This window comes from Carcharodon carcharias, chromosome 12 (assembly GCF_017639515.1).
Source record: "Carcharodon carcharias isolate sCarCar2 chromosome 12, sCarCar2.pri, whole genome shotgun sequence".
NCBI lineage: Eukaryota > Metazoa > Chordata > Chondrichthyes > Lamniformes > Lamnidae > Carcharodon > Carcharodon carcharias.
In genome coordinates this window covers 98,978,514-98,999,439 of record NC_054478.1, presented here as the reverse complement: position 1 = coordinate 98,999,439, position 20,926 = coordinate 98,978,514, and the positions used below count along the sequence as shown (strand labels likewise).

The 20,926-nt window shown below is 42.8% G+C and overlaps 1 protein-coding gene across 2 annotated transcripts in view; it reads right to left on the bottom strand.

The window, feature by feature from the left end:
* LOC121284752 (major facilitator superfamily domain-containing protein 6-like) overlaps positions 1-20,926 on the bottom strand; it is a 78,506-nt gene that overhangs the window by 41,607 nt on the left and 15,973 nt on the right. For both annotated transcript variants that reach the window (XM_041200312.1, XM_041200313.1), the window contains exon 2: positions 901-2,462. In XM_041200312.1, the coding sequence (XP_041056246.1) occupies positions 901-2,426 (1,526 nt within the window). In that variant the 5' untranslated portion in view covers positions 2,427-2,462. The remainder of the gene's footprint in view (positions 1-900; positions 2,463-20,926) is intronic.

Below are 20,926 nucleotides of genomic sequence, written 5' to 3'. Positions count from 1 at the left end.
CTTGTATCACAGTATCTTTATAGTGCAGGAGGTCCTTTGGCCCAACGAGTCTGCACTGGCTCTCTGAAAGAGCATTCTACTTAGTCCCATTCCCTTACTTTATCCACATAACCTTACACTTTCTCTCTTTTCAGGTAGTAATTCAATTCCCTTTAGAATGCCTTCATCAAGCTTGCCTCCACCACCCTTTCAGGAAGTTTGTTCCAGGCTCCCACCACCCCTCTGGGTGAAAGATTTTTTTCCTCACATCACATTCACTCCTTTTGCCATTTATTTTCAATCTGTGCCCTCTAGTTCTTGTTGTTCACTTGAGTGGGAGCATTTTCTCACTATTTACCCTGTCAATTCCCCTCAGGATCTTGAATACCTCTATCAAGTCTCCTCTCAGCCTTCTTTTCTCCAAAGAAAACAGTTCCAACCTCTCCACTCTGTCCTTATGGCTACAGTTCTTCATCCCAGGAATCATTCTTGTGAATCTCCTCTGTACTCTCCCTAATGCCTTCACATCCTTCCTCAAGTATGGTGCCCAGGACTGGACGCAGTACTCCAGATGAGGCCCAACCAGTGTCATATACAAGTTCAACATGACCTCCTTGCTCTTGTACTCAATGCTCCTATTAATAAAGCCTAAAATATCATATGCTTTATTAACTGCTCTCTCAACATGCCCTGCCATTGTCAATGACCTATGTACGTATACACTGAGGTCCCTCTGTTCCTGCACCTCCTTTAGAGGCTCTCCCTTTATTTTATACTGTCTCACCATATTTTTCCTGCCAAAACAAATCACCTCACACTTTTCTGCATTGAACTTCATCTGCCACTTGTCTACCAAATCCACCAATCTTGTTTTTAAGTGTGTGCTGTGTCAGGCAAAGGGAAGTCAGTATTGCAGCTTACCTGATATGGCCCACCAGTTCGATCAACTTATGACTAAAGAAGTAAGCTGTCAGTTCCGATATGTGACTTAGGACTGAGCAGATTCCGAAGAGCGTGGTTGTCCCATTCAAGTCTTCCAGATGCCAGTAGAGGAATGTAAACACAAAGCCATAGCCAAAGCCCATGAACCAGGCCACAAATAGCACAGAACCATATTGCACACTGCAGATTATCCTAAGTAGCTGCATAAATTCAAATGTTCTCGTTCCCGTGCTCTTGGATTCTTCAGCATTGTTTGTGACTCCAGATTCTTCCACTGAAGGATTCTGAGCCACTTGTTGAATTTCAATAAATTCTTCCCTTGTATTTTCCTCAGTTTTTAAATGACTGTAGTCAAATCTGAATTGGGTTGACACAATTAGTGCTATTGACATCAAAACTCCAAAAACAATAAAGGTTAACCTGTAATTCTTGTAGTCAGGCTTTTGACAGCCCTGACCTTGAATAGAAACTTCAATATGCGTGTGGTCAATTGAGATGCCGACTGCCAACATGGTAATGCCCCATCCTAAGGAGCCCCACATTCGCTGCAATCCATAGCGGTCTCTGTGTTTGCCAAGGTATTGTAGGGTAACGGTGTCTACGATAGTAACTGCTGGTGCACTGAAGAACTCTCCAATGATAACAACCAACAAAATCAGTAGGAAAATATTTTCAACTTCTGCCAAGTCAAAAGTGATTGATTTGTCAGGCTGTAAGGTTGTGGCAGATGTGCTGCTGGCAGTGGTGGAATGTAATGTCCTGTTTGGAGGTATGGTTGCTGTTGAATTGTCAGCACCTGGAACAGCTCTTTCCTGTAAAATATGGCCTCGTTCTGCACTGACCAAGGGAAAAGAAAAGCCAAGATCTTCCACATATCCAAAAGGCTGGCTTTTGAAAATGTCTCTCTGTATCCGACTCTTATTGGATTTGTTTGGGGTAGAGTGATTTGTAGCTAGAGTGGTGGGTAACACTGAAAGGGTAGAGAAATTTGAAGCCAAAGTGGTAGGTATTGGATTCCTTGATTCACATCTCATGGTGGCAGGTTTCACAAAACCGATTCCCAGGTTGAAGACAATCCAACACATAACTGAAAAGAGAAGGACAATCTTCCCTTTTCTAAATCGATCTGCTATAACACCCCAGAACGGTGCACTGCAGAACTCTATAAAATATCTTATCCCCACCAGAAGTCCACCTTGGCTGGCCAACATGCCAAGTTGCTTGTAATACACAGGTAGCAATGGGCACAATGATCCATACCCAGAGTAAAAGAAGAAGTAAAACACTTTGGAAATAAGAAGATCATTACGTATTTTTATACAACGTCTCTCTAACCAGTCCTGTTCCTCTGTTTCTGTTGCTTCTGTTCCTGAATTGATAGGATTAGGAGGTGGTTCATCCCCTGCTTCCATTGACAGAGTGTTGAAAGGTTCGGCAAGAATATATTTTCTCTTCTGGTCCTCTTCATCATCAGAAAGAATGGCAACTTTGTCATCACTCGCCATAGTTAATTGGTGTAGTGTTCAGATTCCTATACTGGCCTACAAAGGAGAAGGAAACATTTAGAATATTCTTCAGGTGAATATAAAAATAAAGTCTTAAATTCCACTTCGTACTACCACTATATTTCAAGGAAAACTGCCTTATTTTCAATTTGCAGCACCAAATAGGATGGACTAAATTAGTCGAGTAGCTCAATAAATGGCGTAACTTATTCCATTTCTCAAACAGAGGTCATTCTGCTATTTGTTTCATTGCTATTTAAATTAAAAATGCTTTGTCTTAAATGTACTCAGTGCAAGCTGCAAATGTAACATGGGACCTGTCTGGCAGGCAACATTACTCGGATTCTCACTGTCCTAGTCAGCTGAGCCATAGGGGGAAACTCATTTAATACTTTAAATTGCCCCAATTAGAGTTGGAATTCCTCCTTTAATTATAACATAAAATTTAAATATAGTCACATTACCTTTTCTATCAGTTTTAGAAATCAAAGACTATGCTTGTAACCAATGTTCTCTCTATTACTGTTGTTGTGCACCACCCATTCATTGACATGCACAGAACCTTTCAATTTTTTGGGAGTCTGCACATGCTTAGTGAATTAAAGGGGCCTACTTGTGCTCAGCCTGATGTGCAGAAATATCTGGGTTGCTGCACAGTTCCGGAGCGTAGAGGGAACATTGCTTATAACTGATCATCAGAAGCAGGAAAATCAAATAATTCATCTTGAGTTGGAGGCCTAGATGAAATGCCTCTTTTCATAATAAACAGGAGGCTGCCTGCCTTTCTCAATAATTAACGATGCACTAATTAAATTTCAGAAATACAACTTTGCAACGTGTTTTGGAAGAAAATGGTTTTGTGCCTAAGGTTTAGCTGGCAAATGCAGTGAGTGGCTAAGCCTTACAAGTCCAGTAAGGTCCTTGGCTGGATCCCCAGTCTGTCCTGAGTGAATTAATCTTACAATTGGCCTCGGTCACCCTGGGGTAGTGCAGGGAGTTAACCAAGATTTCTGTTCTTGAACAATGTTCAGCAATTCCTGTTGAAGGCACGTGTATGTGTACAGAATGTGAGATCAGAATCAGGGCTGGACATGATGTCTTCCATGGTCAAACAGCCTGCTAAAATTCACCATCTGAACACAGATGAAGAATAACTGCTGCAGTAAGGGTCAAAGAACATGCAATGTCCATTTAACTTAAAGAAAGGAGGATAAGAGGAGGGAAGATGGTGGAGGAAGATTTTTTCTAAATGAAAAATCTTAAATGAGGAGCCTCAATTTGCTGTATCAGGGCAACAAGCAGCATCCACGATTGGTTAGAATTGACCTTGCCCATTTACTTACAATGATTGTTTGCGCTGCAAGCCGGTGCTGATAACATGTACATTGCAGCAAGGAAATGGCACATCTGGGCCTTGAGTGAACAGGGCAAGCAACTGTTCTCCTTTTCCAATCAGTTTGAAAGATTGTGAAATTAACTGTGCATGGACTGAGAAGGACATATAAGTTGGAGAGGGAGAATTTTATATCGGATCAGGTACAGAAACAGAAATAAACAGAGGGAAAGAATGAATTAAGAGAGAGAGAAAATGAGTCTGAAAGGAAGAGACAAAAAAATTAAATTTGACATTTTTGAATTCTCCAACAACAATTAAAATCTGAAGAAAGGAGATTCCACGCTAGTAATTTTCAATGTCAAAGAGGTTGTTTGGCAGTCCTTAACACTTAATGCATTGTAAAAAGGTAGGACTGAAAAGGCCAAAACCTAACTTCCTATACAAAGTTTACGTAGAATTATATAAGCTCTCTGCTCCCATTTTGCGATGGGCATGTTTGGTGGTGTGAGCGGAAAATATCACGAGATGTCCCTAGTGGCATTTGCAGCAGCGTAAATCCACAACGCGATTGTTCACTGCCATCATCAGTGGCAAGCTGCATTTCCTGCCGCCCAAAATCGGGAACTTAATTTTAATGCATTTGAATCTCATTATTATGCCTGCACCCTGGAATCATCCCTGCACATCAAATTTAATTCCCGTGCCGGCATGAATTCAGAATGGTGTGATTTACAACTGCCTTTAAAAGGCATGCACCTGGCGAGCTGGACTTTGAGGGGAACTCAGAGTGCAGTGCACACAACCTTGAGCTGGCTGAGGAGGAGATGGAGGAGCTGCACGTCTCCCCCAATGAGGGGGACGTCGAAGGGCATGAGGGTGAAGAAGTCCTGGAAGATGAGGATGTGGTCATCACACCAGCCAGATGTGGCAGGTATGCCCGTGAAACCCTAATTGCAAGAATCGTGGAGGATAAAGATGACATGCAATGAGGACGCTCCATAGATCTTCACATTGCATTTGTGAACATCTGACTCATGTCCGGCTGAGGGCAGCACTCCGTGAAAAGGTTCATAATCATAGAGGTGGAGCGGTGATAGTTTAACAGCACCTGTCCCCTTCAGGAGCACACTTTCACCGGACACAGATGCTGAAGAGATGGGGCAGCCAGCTCCACCTCAAAGGCACGAAGAGCACACAGAAAAAAGCACAGAACTCTGTGACGTCTGCTGGCAACATCCTGGCAGCAACGACAAGCCACAAGGAGGTGCAGGCATCACTGAAGCATCGAGTAACTGTGAAGCCGGAAAATCGCTTTGCTCTGAACTTACATACTGCACAGCAAAGAGGCCCTGGACTGAGATACCCGCCTTTATCTTGTGCAGGAACCAAGGTTTCACAACCGAATGACACGAACACCGCTCAACTTAACAAGGAGCCACAGAGAAGGAGACATTCTTGGGAGTTTATTTACAATCATGAACAATGTGTACAATCCATGCCCAGGCTGTGCAACTACATCTTCTTAACTCCGTGCCCGGTGGGCACCGTGGGGACTGGGGTGCTTTATCGACCCCTTTAATCACATTTTGGTTTAAAGTTTGTAAGTTTCCTTTAAACTTTGTTCTTGGTTTTACAGCTGACCTGAACTAAGGGCTGTGCCTGATTTATCCCAATTTTGTTAATTTGGTTTAATTGGTTTTAACTTGAAAGAGTTACATCTTCTTAACTCCGTGCCCGGTGGGCACCGCGGGGACTGGGGTGCTTTATCGACACCCTTAATCACATTTTGGTTTCAAGTTTGTAAGTTTCCTTTAAACTTTGCTCTTGGTTTTACAGCTGACCTGAATTAGGGGCTGTGCCTGATTTATCTCAATTTTGTTAATTTGGTTTAATTGGTTTTAACTCGAAAGAGTTCCATCTTCTTAACCTTCCTAACCCTACCACTACATCTTGGTGCTCTCCCCACATCCACAGCAGAGGTGGAGGCAGCCTGCTGACTGCTACACCCTGTCTGTGATGACCTTGGTGGGCATCCTCTGGAGGACCGAGACCTGGAAGGCTCCAGCCTTCTTTCTGGGTACTGTGGTGTGGTAGTGATACCCTGCCCGACCTGTGGAGCTGGAGTTGCTGGAGTCACAGGAAGCAGGGATTCGGATCGGCCGGAGACTCCCAGAGTCACCTGGGTGGCTGGCTCTGGGGTATGCACTGCTGATCCTCCTCCCTATGGGTGCCCGAGGTCCCTTGGCTGACTCCTTGAGAGGGACGGACAGCTGGAATGAGTTCAAGATGCCCCGCTCCCCGTCTCGCATTGATACTGATGGATGCCAGCAGGTGCCTCAGCGATGGAGTGCAGCTCCTGCAGCAGTGCCGGACCAGTTCCTGGACTGAGGCCTCCATGGCAGCCCCCATCCTACCAGTTTGACCTTGGTGCACTGGAATGGTGGTGCTAACACCTCAGACCAAAGGCAGGCACACTCCTCCATTGGGTCTTGCAATCTGAGGAATACAGCAGACATCCTTCCCCTGTGTTCCTGAACTTGTCTTTGCAGCTCCAGCAACTGAGGTAGAACCAGGTCCAGAGGCCCATCATCTGACTTGGACACAGCAGATTCCTGGCATCCAGCTGTCCTCCGAGTGCAGGCACCCTTGGATTTCCCTGCCTCTGCCTGCTATGGATCAGATAGTGCAGTGTGCACACCAGATTGTGACCGTGAGGCTAATCTAGAACTAGGTCCCACTGAGGTCTGTGTCTCTGCGCTGGCGGAGGGTGTGGGTGAGTGCTGTGACAGGACTTTAATGTCGGTGTCTGTAGATTCCTCTTCCATGGTGTCCTCAGGGCTGGAGTCGATGACCTGGCTCGTGGCCGCCTTTGGCTGCTCCTCAGACGTACATGCGAGAGAAAAGAGAGATAAAGATAATTAGTGCATGACAGGGGATTGTGAAACAGGAGACACCTCTCACAGTATAGTTGTCTGATGGATGTTGTAGTGCAGAATCCTCATCTGGTTGAGCGCTGCCAACCTCACCGTCAGGACAGGAATGGGCCACATCCTCGCCAGCCAGCTGGATGGCTCTATTTTCAATAGCTGTGAGGATCTTGATGTTGGGCATTCCTCCACCAGTCTGGGCCGTCTCTCTGTTTTTGTGGGCTAGTTTATCCTGCATGGAGACAGATAGAGAGAGTGTAAGCAAGATGCCTGCCGGGCCAGATGAGAAGGATGCCTGGCATGTCTGGAGTGTGAGTGGTGCCATGGGTGGCATGAGGACTCAATGGGCAGGGGAGATGACGGTGTTTGTGAGAGAATAAGTGGTGATGTCCTTTGAGGTGGCAGTGAGTGTGAACCCAATGGAAGTGTAATGGGTTTGTGAATGTGTGAGTTGAAAGCGCTGAGACGAATGACATACCCTGACAGAATGGAGGAGATTATTCATCCTCTTGCAGCACTGGGTGGCTGCCCTATTTTGGAGGGCGTTGGCGCTCATCATCATTGCCAGCACCTCCCAAGCTGGCTGGTGAGCTTGGTGGCTGGTCTTCGCCCAGAACAAGTGTAGAGGAGTTTGTGGCTGAGTCCAGCAGAGAAGCGTGACTGAATTTGGGGGCTGCCATTCTTCTTTGCTTCTGGGGCCATCTGTCATCTGGTGCACTTTAAATATGGTGCCCAGAGCAAGGAAGCGCTGAGGTCACAGCGTGGCGGGTAAACCCGAGCCCACCCGCCAGCGATCCAGCATGTTTCCCGTTCATGCATTTTTAATGAGGCGGGACGCACTGGGAAGCGGACGAAATGGTGCAAAAACGCGCCACTGCGGCTGGCAAGAAAAATGCCTTTTTTCACACCCGCCAGCGCACTTAGTGCAGTTCAGGGAAAATTCCACCCCTAGAGCCTACAGTACAGAAACAGGCTAAGCAGAAAATGATGACGTTTATACTTCTCCCACCCTTCATCTAATCCTATCACCATATCCTCCTATTCCTGCTTCCGTCATGCAGTTATTTAATTTCTTCTTAAATATGTCTATGCTATTAGACTTAATTATTCCAGGGCTTTTCGCTGAGTGAGCAGGTGCGCGCCCAACCCGCTTGAGTGTAAAATGACGCGCAATAACGTCAGACGAGCGTCCCAGCATCATCACGCACTCACGCAATATTTTGGTCAGCAGTGCGCCCACTGACAATTAAATGGCCTATTAAGGCCATTAACAATGTAATTAAATGAAAATTTTCGCTGGTCGTCCAACCTTACAGTTGGCGGGCAGGCAAAAAGGTCACTTTTTAGGAAACCTCATCCATGGGCGGGATGAGATTTCCAACAGCTATTAAAAATAAAATAAAAATTTTAACATTTCATTAAGAACATGTCCCTGCTCATGCGACAGAGTCACATGAGGGGTCATGTTTTTTAACAATTTAAAATGGTTTATTTTTAAGTCTTAAACCCTTCATCTCCCTGAGGCAACTCTGTGCAGTTTACCCCAGGAATCACTGAATATTGATCTGAGCAGACACTTTGGTTGATTTTATTTCTAAAATGTACCTCACAGGCGCTCATGATAATGGCGCCGTCTGTTTTACCAGCCCAGTTAAGATCAGCTAACTCAGCGTGAACTGGGAATGGAAGCTGGAATTATACCACCAGCAGGAAAAACAGAAAAGGCAGGTCTGTGCCTTAGGGAGCTTTTCCAGCACACACCCCCGTGCATGCAAGTTGTGCACTCGCCCTCCTCCCCCCACACACAGTCAGCGCTGAGCGCTGCCGCGTGCGTTTCACGCTGGGCGGGCCTTAATTAGAATTGGGTCTAGCCCCAATTACTGGCTGCAGTCGGCTTCCTGATCGCTCCTGCCTGTCCCCACCGAGCCCACCCAACAAAGGAAAAATCCTGGCCTATGAGTAAAGATGTTTCTCCTGAATTCCTAACTGGATTTATTATTAACTGTCTTATATTCATAGCCTCAAGTTTTAGACTCCACCCTCAAGAGGAAACATCTCTACCTTATCTATTCTATCACAATTTTAAAAACCTTTAACAGGTCACTGACACCACCACGCTCCACCCCCACCCCGCCGCAAATGCAAGCTCTCGCTTTTCTAGAAAAGGGGCTCCAGCCTTTTCCATTTTTCCTGCTGGTGGTATAATTCCAGCTTCCATTCCCAGTTCACGCCGAGTTAGCTGATCTTAACTGGGCTGGTAAAACAAATGGCGCCATTATCATGAGCACCTGTGAGGTACATTTTAGAAATAAAATCAACCAAAGTGCCTGCTCAGATCAACATTCAGTGATTCCTGGGGTAAACTGCTTGAATGTGTAGAAAATGAATGAGAATGGGATCAGGCTCTGCTGTGATGGCCTCCAATTAAACGTGCCACTGATACTTAGACACAATCGTGTAAACTTACGGGACACAGTAGTGGACAGCTAGCATCCATGGGAAAGATCCCAGCAAAGAATTGCTTGTATCTATGCACAAATACAGGAACTTCACACCATTCATTGCACTTCAACGTGAGGCAGATAAGATGTCTTTTTTGCAAAGCAAACAGTGGAGCAGCGTATCTTGGACAGCAAGTATTGGATTCCATGTTCAACTGTGCATCTGCCCTCACCTAAAGTTACTGTGACATTTCTGTATAAATATTGGTGCACTTTGAGCCTCACCATTATTCAAACAGCAAGCTATGGACTGGGAAATCTGCTTTGCAACTCCAAAAATAAAATTTCCCCTCTAACAAATTCAGAATTACCTTACAGATAAATACTGCAATTTTGATGTATTAACAATAAAAACACATTCATTAAAACACATTTCTAAGCATAAGTCATATCTGTACAAAATATTAACATGGGTTTGCATTGATTCACTATAAGGATACACAAGTCTCCTACTTCATTCAAGGAATAACTGGTTGAACTTACTGTTTGAAGCTAGGTTGCATAAATTTATCTTGCATTCCCTCAAATATTGACGATTGAGGGATGATCTAAAAAATGCTAAAATACTTCAATTGGGTAGATACAGAGAAACTATTTCTTCTAATGGGGAATTAAGAGTGAGGAGAAATAATCTTAAAATTAGAGCTAGGTTAATTTAGGAAAAAAATTTGCAAGCATTTTTTCACACAAAAAGTTGTAGAAGACTGGAATTCTCTCCGCCAAATGGCTGTGAAAGCTAGAACAATTGGAACTTTTAAGACTGAGATTGATAGATTTTTGTTAGGTACTGGTATTGATGGATATTGAGCTAAGACGAATAAATGAAATTGAGGTATAGATCAGCCATAATTGTATGATGGAACAGACTCGGAGGACTGAATGATCTACTCCTGCTCCTAAGTATTCCCTATGTTCTTAGGATCTATGGAATTCCTTTGAGACCCTCTATAAAAAAAAGAATGTTCCAGTTCCATAATATTTTCCAAAAGGTGTAAAAACTATGATGCCACTGAAAAATGGACCATCTAAGGTGTCGACCTGCCTACCCATCATCATAAAGGACAAGGCTGTGATCAGAATAGTCAGGAAAAGCTAGGCTATGAGTACAGCAGGCAGAGAGGGTGGAATGGTCAGTGAGGGTGAGTTTAAGCAGAGTGGTTGGACAAGGTGAGGTTGTGAGAGGAGTGATCCGAGAGGGCAAGTTTGTGAGTAAAGTGGTCACAGAGCACAGGTTTGACTCTGTGAGTCTGAGAAATAAACAGGAGGAAAACAAATCATAGTGGTGTCATTAGCACAATGAGAAACATGGATTAGTCCACAGATAAATATTAAATTTAATTTGATTAGCCTATAAAGTTAGCTAGAGCAATTAGTTGGTGTAAAATTTAAAAGTAGCCAATTTGATAAATACATAACCATTAACGTATTTTGTGTATTGTATAATTTTTCATAATTATAAAGAGTGTTTAATTAATTGGGTCTAGAGGAATAAAGATAAAATTAAATAAAGAAAGATAGCAACACTAAACCGTTTCTAATTTGTCAGCAAGTTAAAAAGCTGAGATAGATGGATACTAAGAGTTAAGTAAAACTTTCAAGTTAACCTTACTATAAAATAAAGTGACGTCAGCGCAAAAGAAGAGCTGATTGGTGAGCAGATGGTAAGCATTTGTTTAAATTCCCACAAGGAGCAGGATTTGCAATCCACAGGACTGAAATGCTCTGTCATGTTTCTATTTATTAAACTGCTAACTTTAAAAAATTCATTTACAGGGTGTAGGTGTCACTTGCTAGGCCATCATTCATTGCCCATCCCTAACTGCCCTTGAGAAAGTAGTGGTGAGCTGCCTTCTTGAACTGCTGCAGTCCCTGTGGTGTAGGTACACCCATAGTGCTGTTAGGGAAGGAGTTCCAGGATTTTGACCCAGCGACAGTGAAGGAACGGCGATATATTCAGGATGGTGAGAGGCTTGGAGGGAACTTACTTTTGTTTATTCATTCATGGGATGTGGGTGTCGCTGGCTAGGCTAGCATGTCTTGTCCATTCCTAATTGCACCACCTTCTCAAGGACAATTTTCCTGATCAGTATTGTTCTGGCCCAATGAGAAAGGACGCATTGCTGGATCTGGTTCTGGGCAATGAGGTGAGTCAAGTGAATCAAGAGTCAATAGAACGACATTTAGGAAACAGTGATCATAGTATCATAAGGTTTATGTTATCTATAGAAAAGGACAAGGATCAATTAAAAGTAAAAGTACTTAACTGGAGGAGGACAATTTCAGTGGGCTGAGAACGGAGCTGCAACAAGTAAACTGGAATCAAAGATTGACAGGCAAACTGTAAAGGAACAATGAGCTACCTTTAAAGAGGAGATGATTCAGGTACTATTAAGGTACATTCCCAGAAGGAGGGAAGGTGGGGCAACCAAATCCAGAGCTCCCTGGATGTCAAAAGGATTAGAGAGTAAGATTAAGCAGGAAAAGGGTACCTATGACAGTTGTCAGGTTGATAATACAAGTGAGACCAAGGCTGAATATAGAAAGTTCAGAGGGGAAGTGAAAAAGAAAATAAGAGACAAACAAAGAATATGAGAAGAGGCTGGCAGCTAATATAAAAGGGAATCCAAAGTCTTCTACAGGCATACAAATAGTGAAAGGGTAGTAAGGGGAGAGATAATTTGGTCTGTTAGGGACCAAAAAAGAAATACAGGCATAGGGGCAAAGGGCGTGGCTGATGATTAAATAAGTACCGTCTTTACCAACGAACTATCTTGCCAAAGTCATGCTGAAAGAGGAGTTCAAATACTGGATGGACTGAAAGATGATAAAGAGGAGATATTAGAAAGGTTGGCTAGCCTTAAAGCTGATAAATCACCAGGACCAGAAAGGATGCATTTGAGCAGAGTAAGGGAGACTGAGGAGAGAAAGGGTAGAAATTGCAAGGTACGAACCATCATCTTCCAATCCTCCGTTGATACATAGAAGGTGCAGCGATTTACAGAATTTCAAACGTTAGACCCTTATTCAAAAAAGTGTAAGGATAAACCCAGCAACTATAAGCCAGTCATCTTAACCTTGGTAGAGGAGAACTTTTAAAAACAATAATGCAGGACAAAATTAACAGTCACTTAACAGAGAAGTGTGGATTAATTAAGGAAGGCCAGCATGGATTTGTTAAAGGAAAATTGTGTTTAAGGAATTTGATTTGAGTTTTTTGATAAGGTAACAGATGGGGCTGATGAGGTTGATGTGTGTACATAGCTGCCAGAAGGCATTTGATAAAGTGCCATATAATTGGCTTGCCAGGAAAGAGTAAGCCCAGAGAATAAAAGAGACAGTAGCAGCATGGATAAACAGTTTACGGAATATAATGGTGAACGTTTATTTTTTGAACTGGAGGAACGTATGCAATGGTGTTCCCCAGGTATCGGTACTGGGAATACTATTTTTCTTGCTATACATTAATGTCCTAGGCCTTGGGCTATAGGGTACAATTTCAACATTTTTTAGATTGCTCAAAACTTGGATGTGTTGTGAACTGTGAGGAGGATAGATATAAAGGTCATTGACAGGCTGGTGGACTGGATGGACATGTTGCAGATGATATTTGATGCCAAGAAGTGTTAAATGATACATTTTGGGAGGAAAAGTGAGGAGAGGCAATACAAAATAAAGGGTACAATTCTAAAGGGGGTTCAAGAATGGAAAAACCATATGTGAACAAATCATTGAAGGCTGAAGGGCAAGTTGCAAACATGGTTAAAAAGGCAAACAGGATCCTGGGCTTTATAAATAGAGGCATAGAATACAAAAGCGGAGAGGTTTTTCACTCAGAGGGGTGTGAATCTTCGGAATTGTCTATGCCAGAGGGTTGTGCATGCTCCATCGTTGAGTAGATTCAAGACTGAGATGGATAGACTTCAGTCTCTCAGGAAATCAAAGAATATGGGGTGCAGGCAGGAAAGCGGATTTGAGGTAGAAGATCAGCTAAGATCGCATTAAGTGGCGGAGCAGGCTCAAGGGGCCTAATAGTTTCCTCCTGTTCCTATTTCTTGTATGCTTTTTTGTGTTCTGAATTGGATAAACACCTGAAGAGAAAAGATTGGCAGGGCTACAGCAAAAGGGTGGCAGCAAACAGAAATAAGTGGGTGTAGAGTTTTACAGTTGGGGTCAGTAACCCTGGACTGAACAGGCAAAACTAAAGCCAGGTCATGGCCACAAACAATAATTTTTGTTGCAAAGTGAACATGAATGAGGACAAGATTAGGTTTAGCTTTGATGCTCTCATATTGACCAACACACCAATGCTCAGTGTTTGGTTTCATGTATGAAGCATTACCAGTTGGACAACTTAGCTGGGAGCTGCTGACTCCCATGCAACTATGGTCCAATATAAGTTGTCAACTTAAACAGAGGTGAGATAACCAGGGAAAACTGCGGACTATCGGATTATAAAATCCTCATAAATAAGCCAACAGCTCTATTTCAAAACCATCATTCTATACTGCCCTCCCAAGTACAATGAAAACGTTATCACTGTGATATCTTCACTGCTTTGCTCACTCAGGCTCTGCACCCAATGGTCTCTCATTCTCGGTGATCACAACTCCATCTCAATTCATCACATTCTCTCCCTCCTCTGAGTTCACTGCCCTCTTATCTTCCTTAAATCTCCTCCTCCAAGTTAACTCCCCAAGCCAAATTCACATCCACCCCCTTAACTTTGCCATCTCAAATTGTCTTGTTAATCCTATCTGTATTAGTTACACAAAAAGGCCATCTCTGATCACTTCCTTGTATCATTCTCCACCCACATCCTCCTTCCATACCCCAACCCAACTTCTTTCTGTATCTATCCCTGGCAAAAAAAGCCCCCAAATCACATTAAGTTACGATTTCTAAATCCCAACTATCTATGCTTTGCCCCTCCATTTGCCAGAATATTTTTGCAGCTAATGATTTACTCAGCTGCACCCTCACCTCCACCTTTGATGTTCTAGTCCCCAATAAAACCCTAACTCTCTCTCACCCTGGCCATTTCCCCGGTATAGCCCTCATCTCCACTTCCTTAAGTCCAAGGGAGGGAGACTAGAGAGGATATGGTGGACAACTGCTTTAGCCATCCACTGCCAGATCTGTCTGGACCACTGAAAACACTGTTAATTCCTATTCTCGCCTGCTAAAACTGCTCACTATTCCAGGAACATCCTGGAATGTAAAGATAACCCCCGGCTTCTTTTCTCCACTGAAAACTGTCTTCTTAAACCCCTCTCCCCTCCACCCACACCTCCAACAACAAGTGCGAGAACCATGGATTTCTTTGTCACTGAGATTGAGACAATCCAATCAGTGGCCTCAACCATGTCTCTGCATTCAACTAGCTCGCCTGGCTACACTTTCTTTAATTATCCCTCCTGCCATAGTCCTGAACTCACATTTTTCTCTAGTTTGTCTCTTATCTCCCCTTATGTCCACTCTGAGTTCATCATGTCATGAGACCCACTTCTTGTTCTCTTGATCCTACTCCCACTAAACTGTTGATCGCCCAAATTCCTTTCCTAGCCCACATGTTAGCCAATATTGTAAAGGTGCTCTCTATTCAGGTTCTGTCCCATCTCTCCTTCAAATCTGCTGTCATCACCCCTCTCCTGAAATAAAAAACCCTTGTCCACACCATCTTTGCAAACTACCATCCCATTTCCGACCTCCCTTTCCTTGCCAAAAGTTCTTGAATGCACTGTCACCTCCCAAATCCGTCCCCATGTTTCCTGGAACTCTATGCTTGAACTCTCCAATCAGGTTTCTGCCCCACCACAGTAATGAAACAGCTCTTATCAAAGTCACAAATTACATCCTTTGTGACTGTGACAAAGGTAAGCTTTCCCTTCTCATGCTCCTTCACCTTTCTCCAACAATTAACATTGTTGGCCACACCACCTTCTTCCAACATCTCTTCACTGTCATCCAGCTGAGCGGGACTAGTCTCATGTGGTTCCATTCTTATCTAATTGTAGCCAGAGAATCACTTGCAATGCCTCTCTTCCTGCTCCCACACACTTACCTCTGATGTACCCCAAGGATCTATCCATAGCCCCTCCTATTTCCCATCTACTCACTGCCCCTTAGAGACATTGTCCAAAGGCACAGCATTAGTCTCACAGTTCTGGTGAAGAGTCATACGGACTCGAAACATTAACTGTATTCCTCTCCGCAGATGCTGTCAGACCTGCTGAGTTTTTCCAGGTATTTTTGTTTTTGTTTAGTTCTCACAAGTATGTTGATGACAACCCAGCTCTACCTCACTACCACCTCTCAACTCCTCCATTATTGCTAAATTCTCAGACTGTTTATCTGACATCCCGTCCTGGATGAGCAGAAATTTCCTCCAATTCAATGTTGGGAAGACTGAAGCCACTGTTTTTGGTACCCACACCAAACTCTGCTCCCTAGCTACTGACTCCAATCCTCTCCCTAACAGTCTTAGATTAAGCCAATCTGTTCACAACCCTGGCGTCACATTTGATCCCGAGATGAGTTTCTGACCTCTTATTCATACCATCACTAAAATTGCCCATTTCCACCTCCGTGACATTGCCCAACTTTTCCCCTGTCTCAGCACATCTGCTGTTGCCACCCTCATTCATGCCTTTGTTACCTTAGACTCGATTATTCCAATGCATTCCTGGGCAATCTACTACAATCAACCTCCATAAAATTAAGGTCACCCAAAATTCTGCTGCTCATGTCTTATCTCGCAGCAAGTCCCTTTCCCCTATCACTTCTCTGCTCGTTGACCTACATTGGCTCCCAGTCAACAAGCATCTTGACTTTGAAATTCTCATCTTTGTTTTCAAATCCCACCATGACCTTGCCCCTCCCTATTTCTATAATCTCCTCCAGCCCCACCCTCCGAGTATCTGAGCTTCTCTAATTCTGGCCTTGTGTGCATCCCCAATTATAATTGCTCCAACATTGGTGGTCATGCCTTCAGTTGTCTAGGCTCCAAGCTCTGCAATTCACTTCCTACACCTCTCCACCTCTCTACCTCACTTTCCTCCTTTAAGGCACTCCTTAAAACCTTCTTCTTTGGTCAGTCTTTTGGCCATCTGATCTAACACCTCCTATGTGATTTTGTGTCATACTTTGCTTTCAAATGGTCCTATGATGTTTCAATATGTTGAAACCGCTTAGCAAAGGTGCGCCTTATGAAGACAACCCATCTGAACTGGATTTGTTTGCTGCATGTTTGTCATCTTTTTTACATGGAAGGATGCTGGAACAAGTTTACAAATATAAATTGTTGTTGTTCAAAACTACTATTCTTATTCAGGTCCTAAGCCTTACTGGCCTAAAAATTTTTTAAATTCCCATCAGTGTACTAGGGAGATTTGTTTAAGAAATTAAAGGTAAGGCATGCTGTTGGAGCAGAGTAAAGAGATGGCTTTACTTCTGAACCATGATATAGCTAACCTGGAAGAACTTCATGTCAAAAACAGAATTACCTGGAAAAACTCAGCAGATAAAAACAAAAAAACTCCGGATGCTGGAAATCCAAAACAAAAACAGAATTACCTGGAAAAACTCAGCAGGTCTGGCAGCATCGGCGGAGAAGAAAAGAGTTGACGTTTCGAGTCCTTATGACCCTTCAACAGAACTAGGTGAATCCAAGGAAGGGGTGAAATATAAGCTGGTTTAAGGTGTGTGAGGGGAGGGGGGATGGGGGGAGAGAAATGGAGGGGGGATGTGGTTGTAGGGACAAGCAAGCAGTAATAGAGTAATAGAAGCAGATCATCAAAAGATGTCACAGACAACAGAACAAAAGAACACATAGGTGTTGAAGTTGGTGATATATATCTAAACGAATGTGCTAATTAAGAACGGATGATTGGGGAATTAAGGTATAGCTCTAGTGGGGGTGGGGGGAGCATAAAAGATTTAAAAATATTTAACAATAATGGAAATAGGCAGGAAAAGAAAAATCTATATAATTTATTGGAAAAAAACAAAAGGAAGGGGGAAGAAACAGAAAGGGGGTGGGGATGCAGGAGGGAGTTCAGGACCTAAAGTTGTTGAATTCAATATTCAGTCCAGAAGGCTGTAAAGTGCGTAGTCGGAAGATGAGGTGTTGTTCCTCCAGTTTGCGTTGGGCTTCACTGGAACAATGCAGCAAGCCAAGGACAGACATGTGGGCAAGAGAGCAGGGTGGAGTGTTAAAATGGCAAGCGACAGGGTGGTTTGGGTCATTCTTGCGGACAGAACGCAGGTGTTCTGCAAAGCGGTCGCCCAGTTTACGTTTGGTCTCTCCAATATAGAGGAGACCACATTGGGAGCAACAAATACAGTAGACTAAGTTGGGGGAAATGCAAGTGAAATGCTGCTTCACTTGAAAGGAGTGTTTGGGCCCTTGGACGGTGAGGAGAGAGAAAGTGAAGGGGCAGGTGTTACATCTTTTGCGTGGGCATGGGGTGGTGCCATAGGTGGGGGTTGAGGAGTAGGGAGTGATGGAGAAGTGGACCAGGGTGTCCCGGAGGGAACGATCCCTACGGAATGCCGACGGGGGGGTGAAGGGAAGATGTGTTTGGTGGTGGCATCATGCTGGAGTTGGCGGAAATGGCGGAGGATGATCCTTTGAATGTGGAGACTGGTGGGGTGATAAGTGAGGACAAGGGATGGAGGAGATGGCGTGAGGTCGAGTGTGTTCACAGTTCTCTTGAAGGGTCATGAGGACTCGAAACGTCAACTCTTTTCTTCTCCGCTGATGCTGCCAGACCTGCTGAGTTTTTCCGGGTAATTCTGTTTTTGTTTTGGATTTCCAGCATCCGCAGTTTTTTGTTTTTATATTTGAGCCTCATGTCAACACTGGTCCGCAGTGTGCGTGGATATTTCATTCCCAGCACAGACAAACCTTACTTTAACGAGTACAAAAAAAAAATGTTAACATTTCCAAAACTATAGAATGAAAAGAACAAATTGTTTGATGCTTGGCTAAGGTCATTGGTTGAATTTAACATGCTTGGTTAACTATGACTGCACAAATCCACCAGTCTGACCTCATTTCCAAAACAGCTTATAGTATAACGACAGACAAAACACTATTCAGTTTGTAACAGTTTTGCCTCTAGGCTAGACACTTGTGAGATAGAGAATAATAATAAGCTTTGGGCTCATCATCTAGGCTAACAGTCCAATGAAATGTTGAAGATTTGATATTAAATTTGCTTATTATACAAATATGGGACCTTACAAGATGGTTATGTTTTAAAATGTCTCTTTAACTTAAGGTAAAAAAAATGTCCTGGATAGTAGGATGGTGATCATTCTAACTCTGCCCCAGAGACAGGTCCATGTGATCCAAACCAAAACCTTTTGAAAATCAAGTGCCAGGTTTCACATCTTGACAGAGAACGAGAGACAACTGTTTCTTAGGCAGAGATACACGGAAAGATAGAGAGAGAGACAAAGTTTTACTGCTGTGGGGTGAAACAGTAACTTCTGCTGTGAAGAGCAGGGTGAACTGTTTTTGTGTTAACAACTAAGCCAAATGATTGTAAATGTTTGAATTCTGTTTTTATTGGAAGGGAACGGGTCTGATGGGACTTTTTAAGATTTATGGCACAATGATTCACCAAGGTGGGTCTTGCTGGTGGAAGCCTGTTCCTGAATACTCAGTCTGAGTGAAATGATTTTCAAAGGACACCAGAAGATTCAACCTGTTGCAGTAGGGACAGGTGAGCCTACTGGGGTTAACTTTGGACTTACTTCTTGTATTGTTGCATATCTGCCAGAAATGTGGCTTCAAGTAAAAACGTTTCATACTGCATTCTTTGGTTGCATTAGTTAGTTAATGCAAAAGTACTTTAATTTTCTTTAGTTTGGGGTATTAGTTGCCTGTTAAGTGATGTTTAATCTATATTGACTTCAGTCTGTGCAGTAATCTGATATGTAATATATCTTTAAGAAGAATGTTATAATGGAAGATCTTAGTATCCAATAGCAGAGCAGCGCAGGCTACCTCAGTAGTCAGTAGTCTATAGTTAGAGTCCTGTAATGTGGAGACAAGGTTTGAGTTGAAAGCACACAAGTGTAGTTGCTGAGTTCCTTTGTAAATAAATAGTGTTCTACCTAAGAACTGTCTACTGACCTACTCTGTCTGTGGTACCAACTTGGCCATCACAAAACAAGCATGCAACCTGGGTCTGTAAGTCCAGTCAAACTAATGACTGGGATCCAACAGTTGGTTACAGTAAAATCCTTAAAGTGTGAAATCTTGTTCTGCTATTCATTCTGTCGGTTGCTGGGAAATTCATCTCTTTTTTAAACATTGATAGTCTCTATGGGGTTTGTAACACTATGGATGTTAATTTTCCATATTCAAAGCACAGAAGCAGGAAACTCTGCCAGTGTCTTGGCTAACATTTCCCTCTTTCAATGCTCATTCATCTCACGGCCCTTTGTGCAGTAGTTGCTCTGCTTACCTATATAAGAATAGTTATTGCAGTTTAAAAGTAATTGATTGTGTTAACATTTTGAGGTATTTCAACATGATATGGTATAACTTAGAGGGAAGTATTTTTTTTAATTCTACCTAAGGTAGTGACAGGGTAGAACTATTTTATTTTTTTAAAGTAAGCAGCAAACCGATAAAGATATGCACTTTTGCAGTGTGTCAAATATTTAAAATAAAGATACAATATGCCTTTGGCCAACCCCAATCAGTCATTGCTGGGCTTAGGTGGCTGCAGAAGGCAAAGCACACTTCAAATCTTATGCTAACCAAGATGCCCATAAGTTTGAATCTCACAGCTGTTATTGATTTATGCCACCTTTTCATTTAACAGTATTTGTAGCTCCTCAGAATCTTATTACTTTCATAACTATTTATAAATTGTGCAGTCATTTCTCAGCAGTGAGGAACATCGACTGCTGCTAAAAGTTAGTCTCAAATTACCAAAATCTTGAGTCAAATTCAAACTGGATTTGGAATAGCTTTGCTTTATGTCATCACTTACCTTGATTGGCAAAAGCCGTGAAACTTTTACAACTCAAGGTTAAATCTGGTTTATGGAGAAAACACAATTAAGCAAACTTAAAAAAAACTGACTAGAATATAAAACAAATTCACATCCTGGGTTTGCCGGCTTACTGTAAATAAGATCAATCAGTGCATACAAACCTAGAGCTGCACTTGGACAGCACCACTTTGGATTTTGTACTGCAACATGACCAGCTCTCCATAAGTTGCCTTTAACAGTAGATTGCCTGATAATTGCCAGGGATGCAAACAGGTGGATTTGCTTTGATCAATAGAACCCAATCATCATTTGACTGTACCAACTAATAATAATAACTTTTCTTCAAGTATTTCACATAATTGCGACATTTCATATCGAACAGGCTTTTGCCATGTCATCCTGCTTCAAATTTCAAAGCCCAAGAGAACGGAGTTGGAAAATAAACAATAAAACATTGCGAGAAATTAAGTAGATCAAACAATCCGATTGTAAAACAAATAGAATAGAAAAAATGTCTTCTACCAGATAGTTGCTTATTTTCCAAAGTGATAGCTGTGATGTTCAGTACTTATTAACAGTTTAAAATGTTTTGGCAAATCATGAAACAGGGTGCAAATACATTTACATAAATCATGACCTCACTGTGGCTGTCACTGTCAGTTCATATCAAACTTGTTTGTCCATTATCGCTGCCTGCATTACCAGCCATGACAACTAATACCAG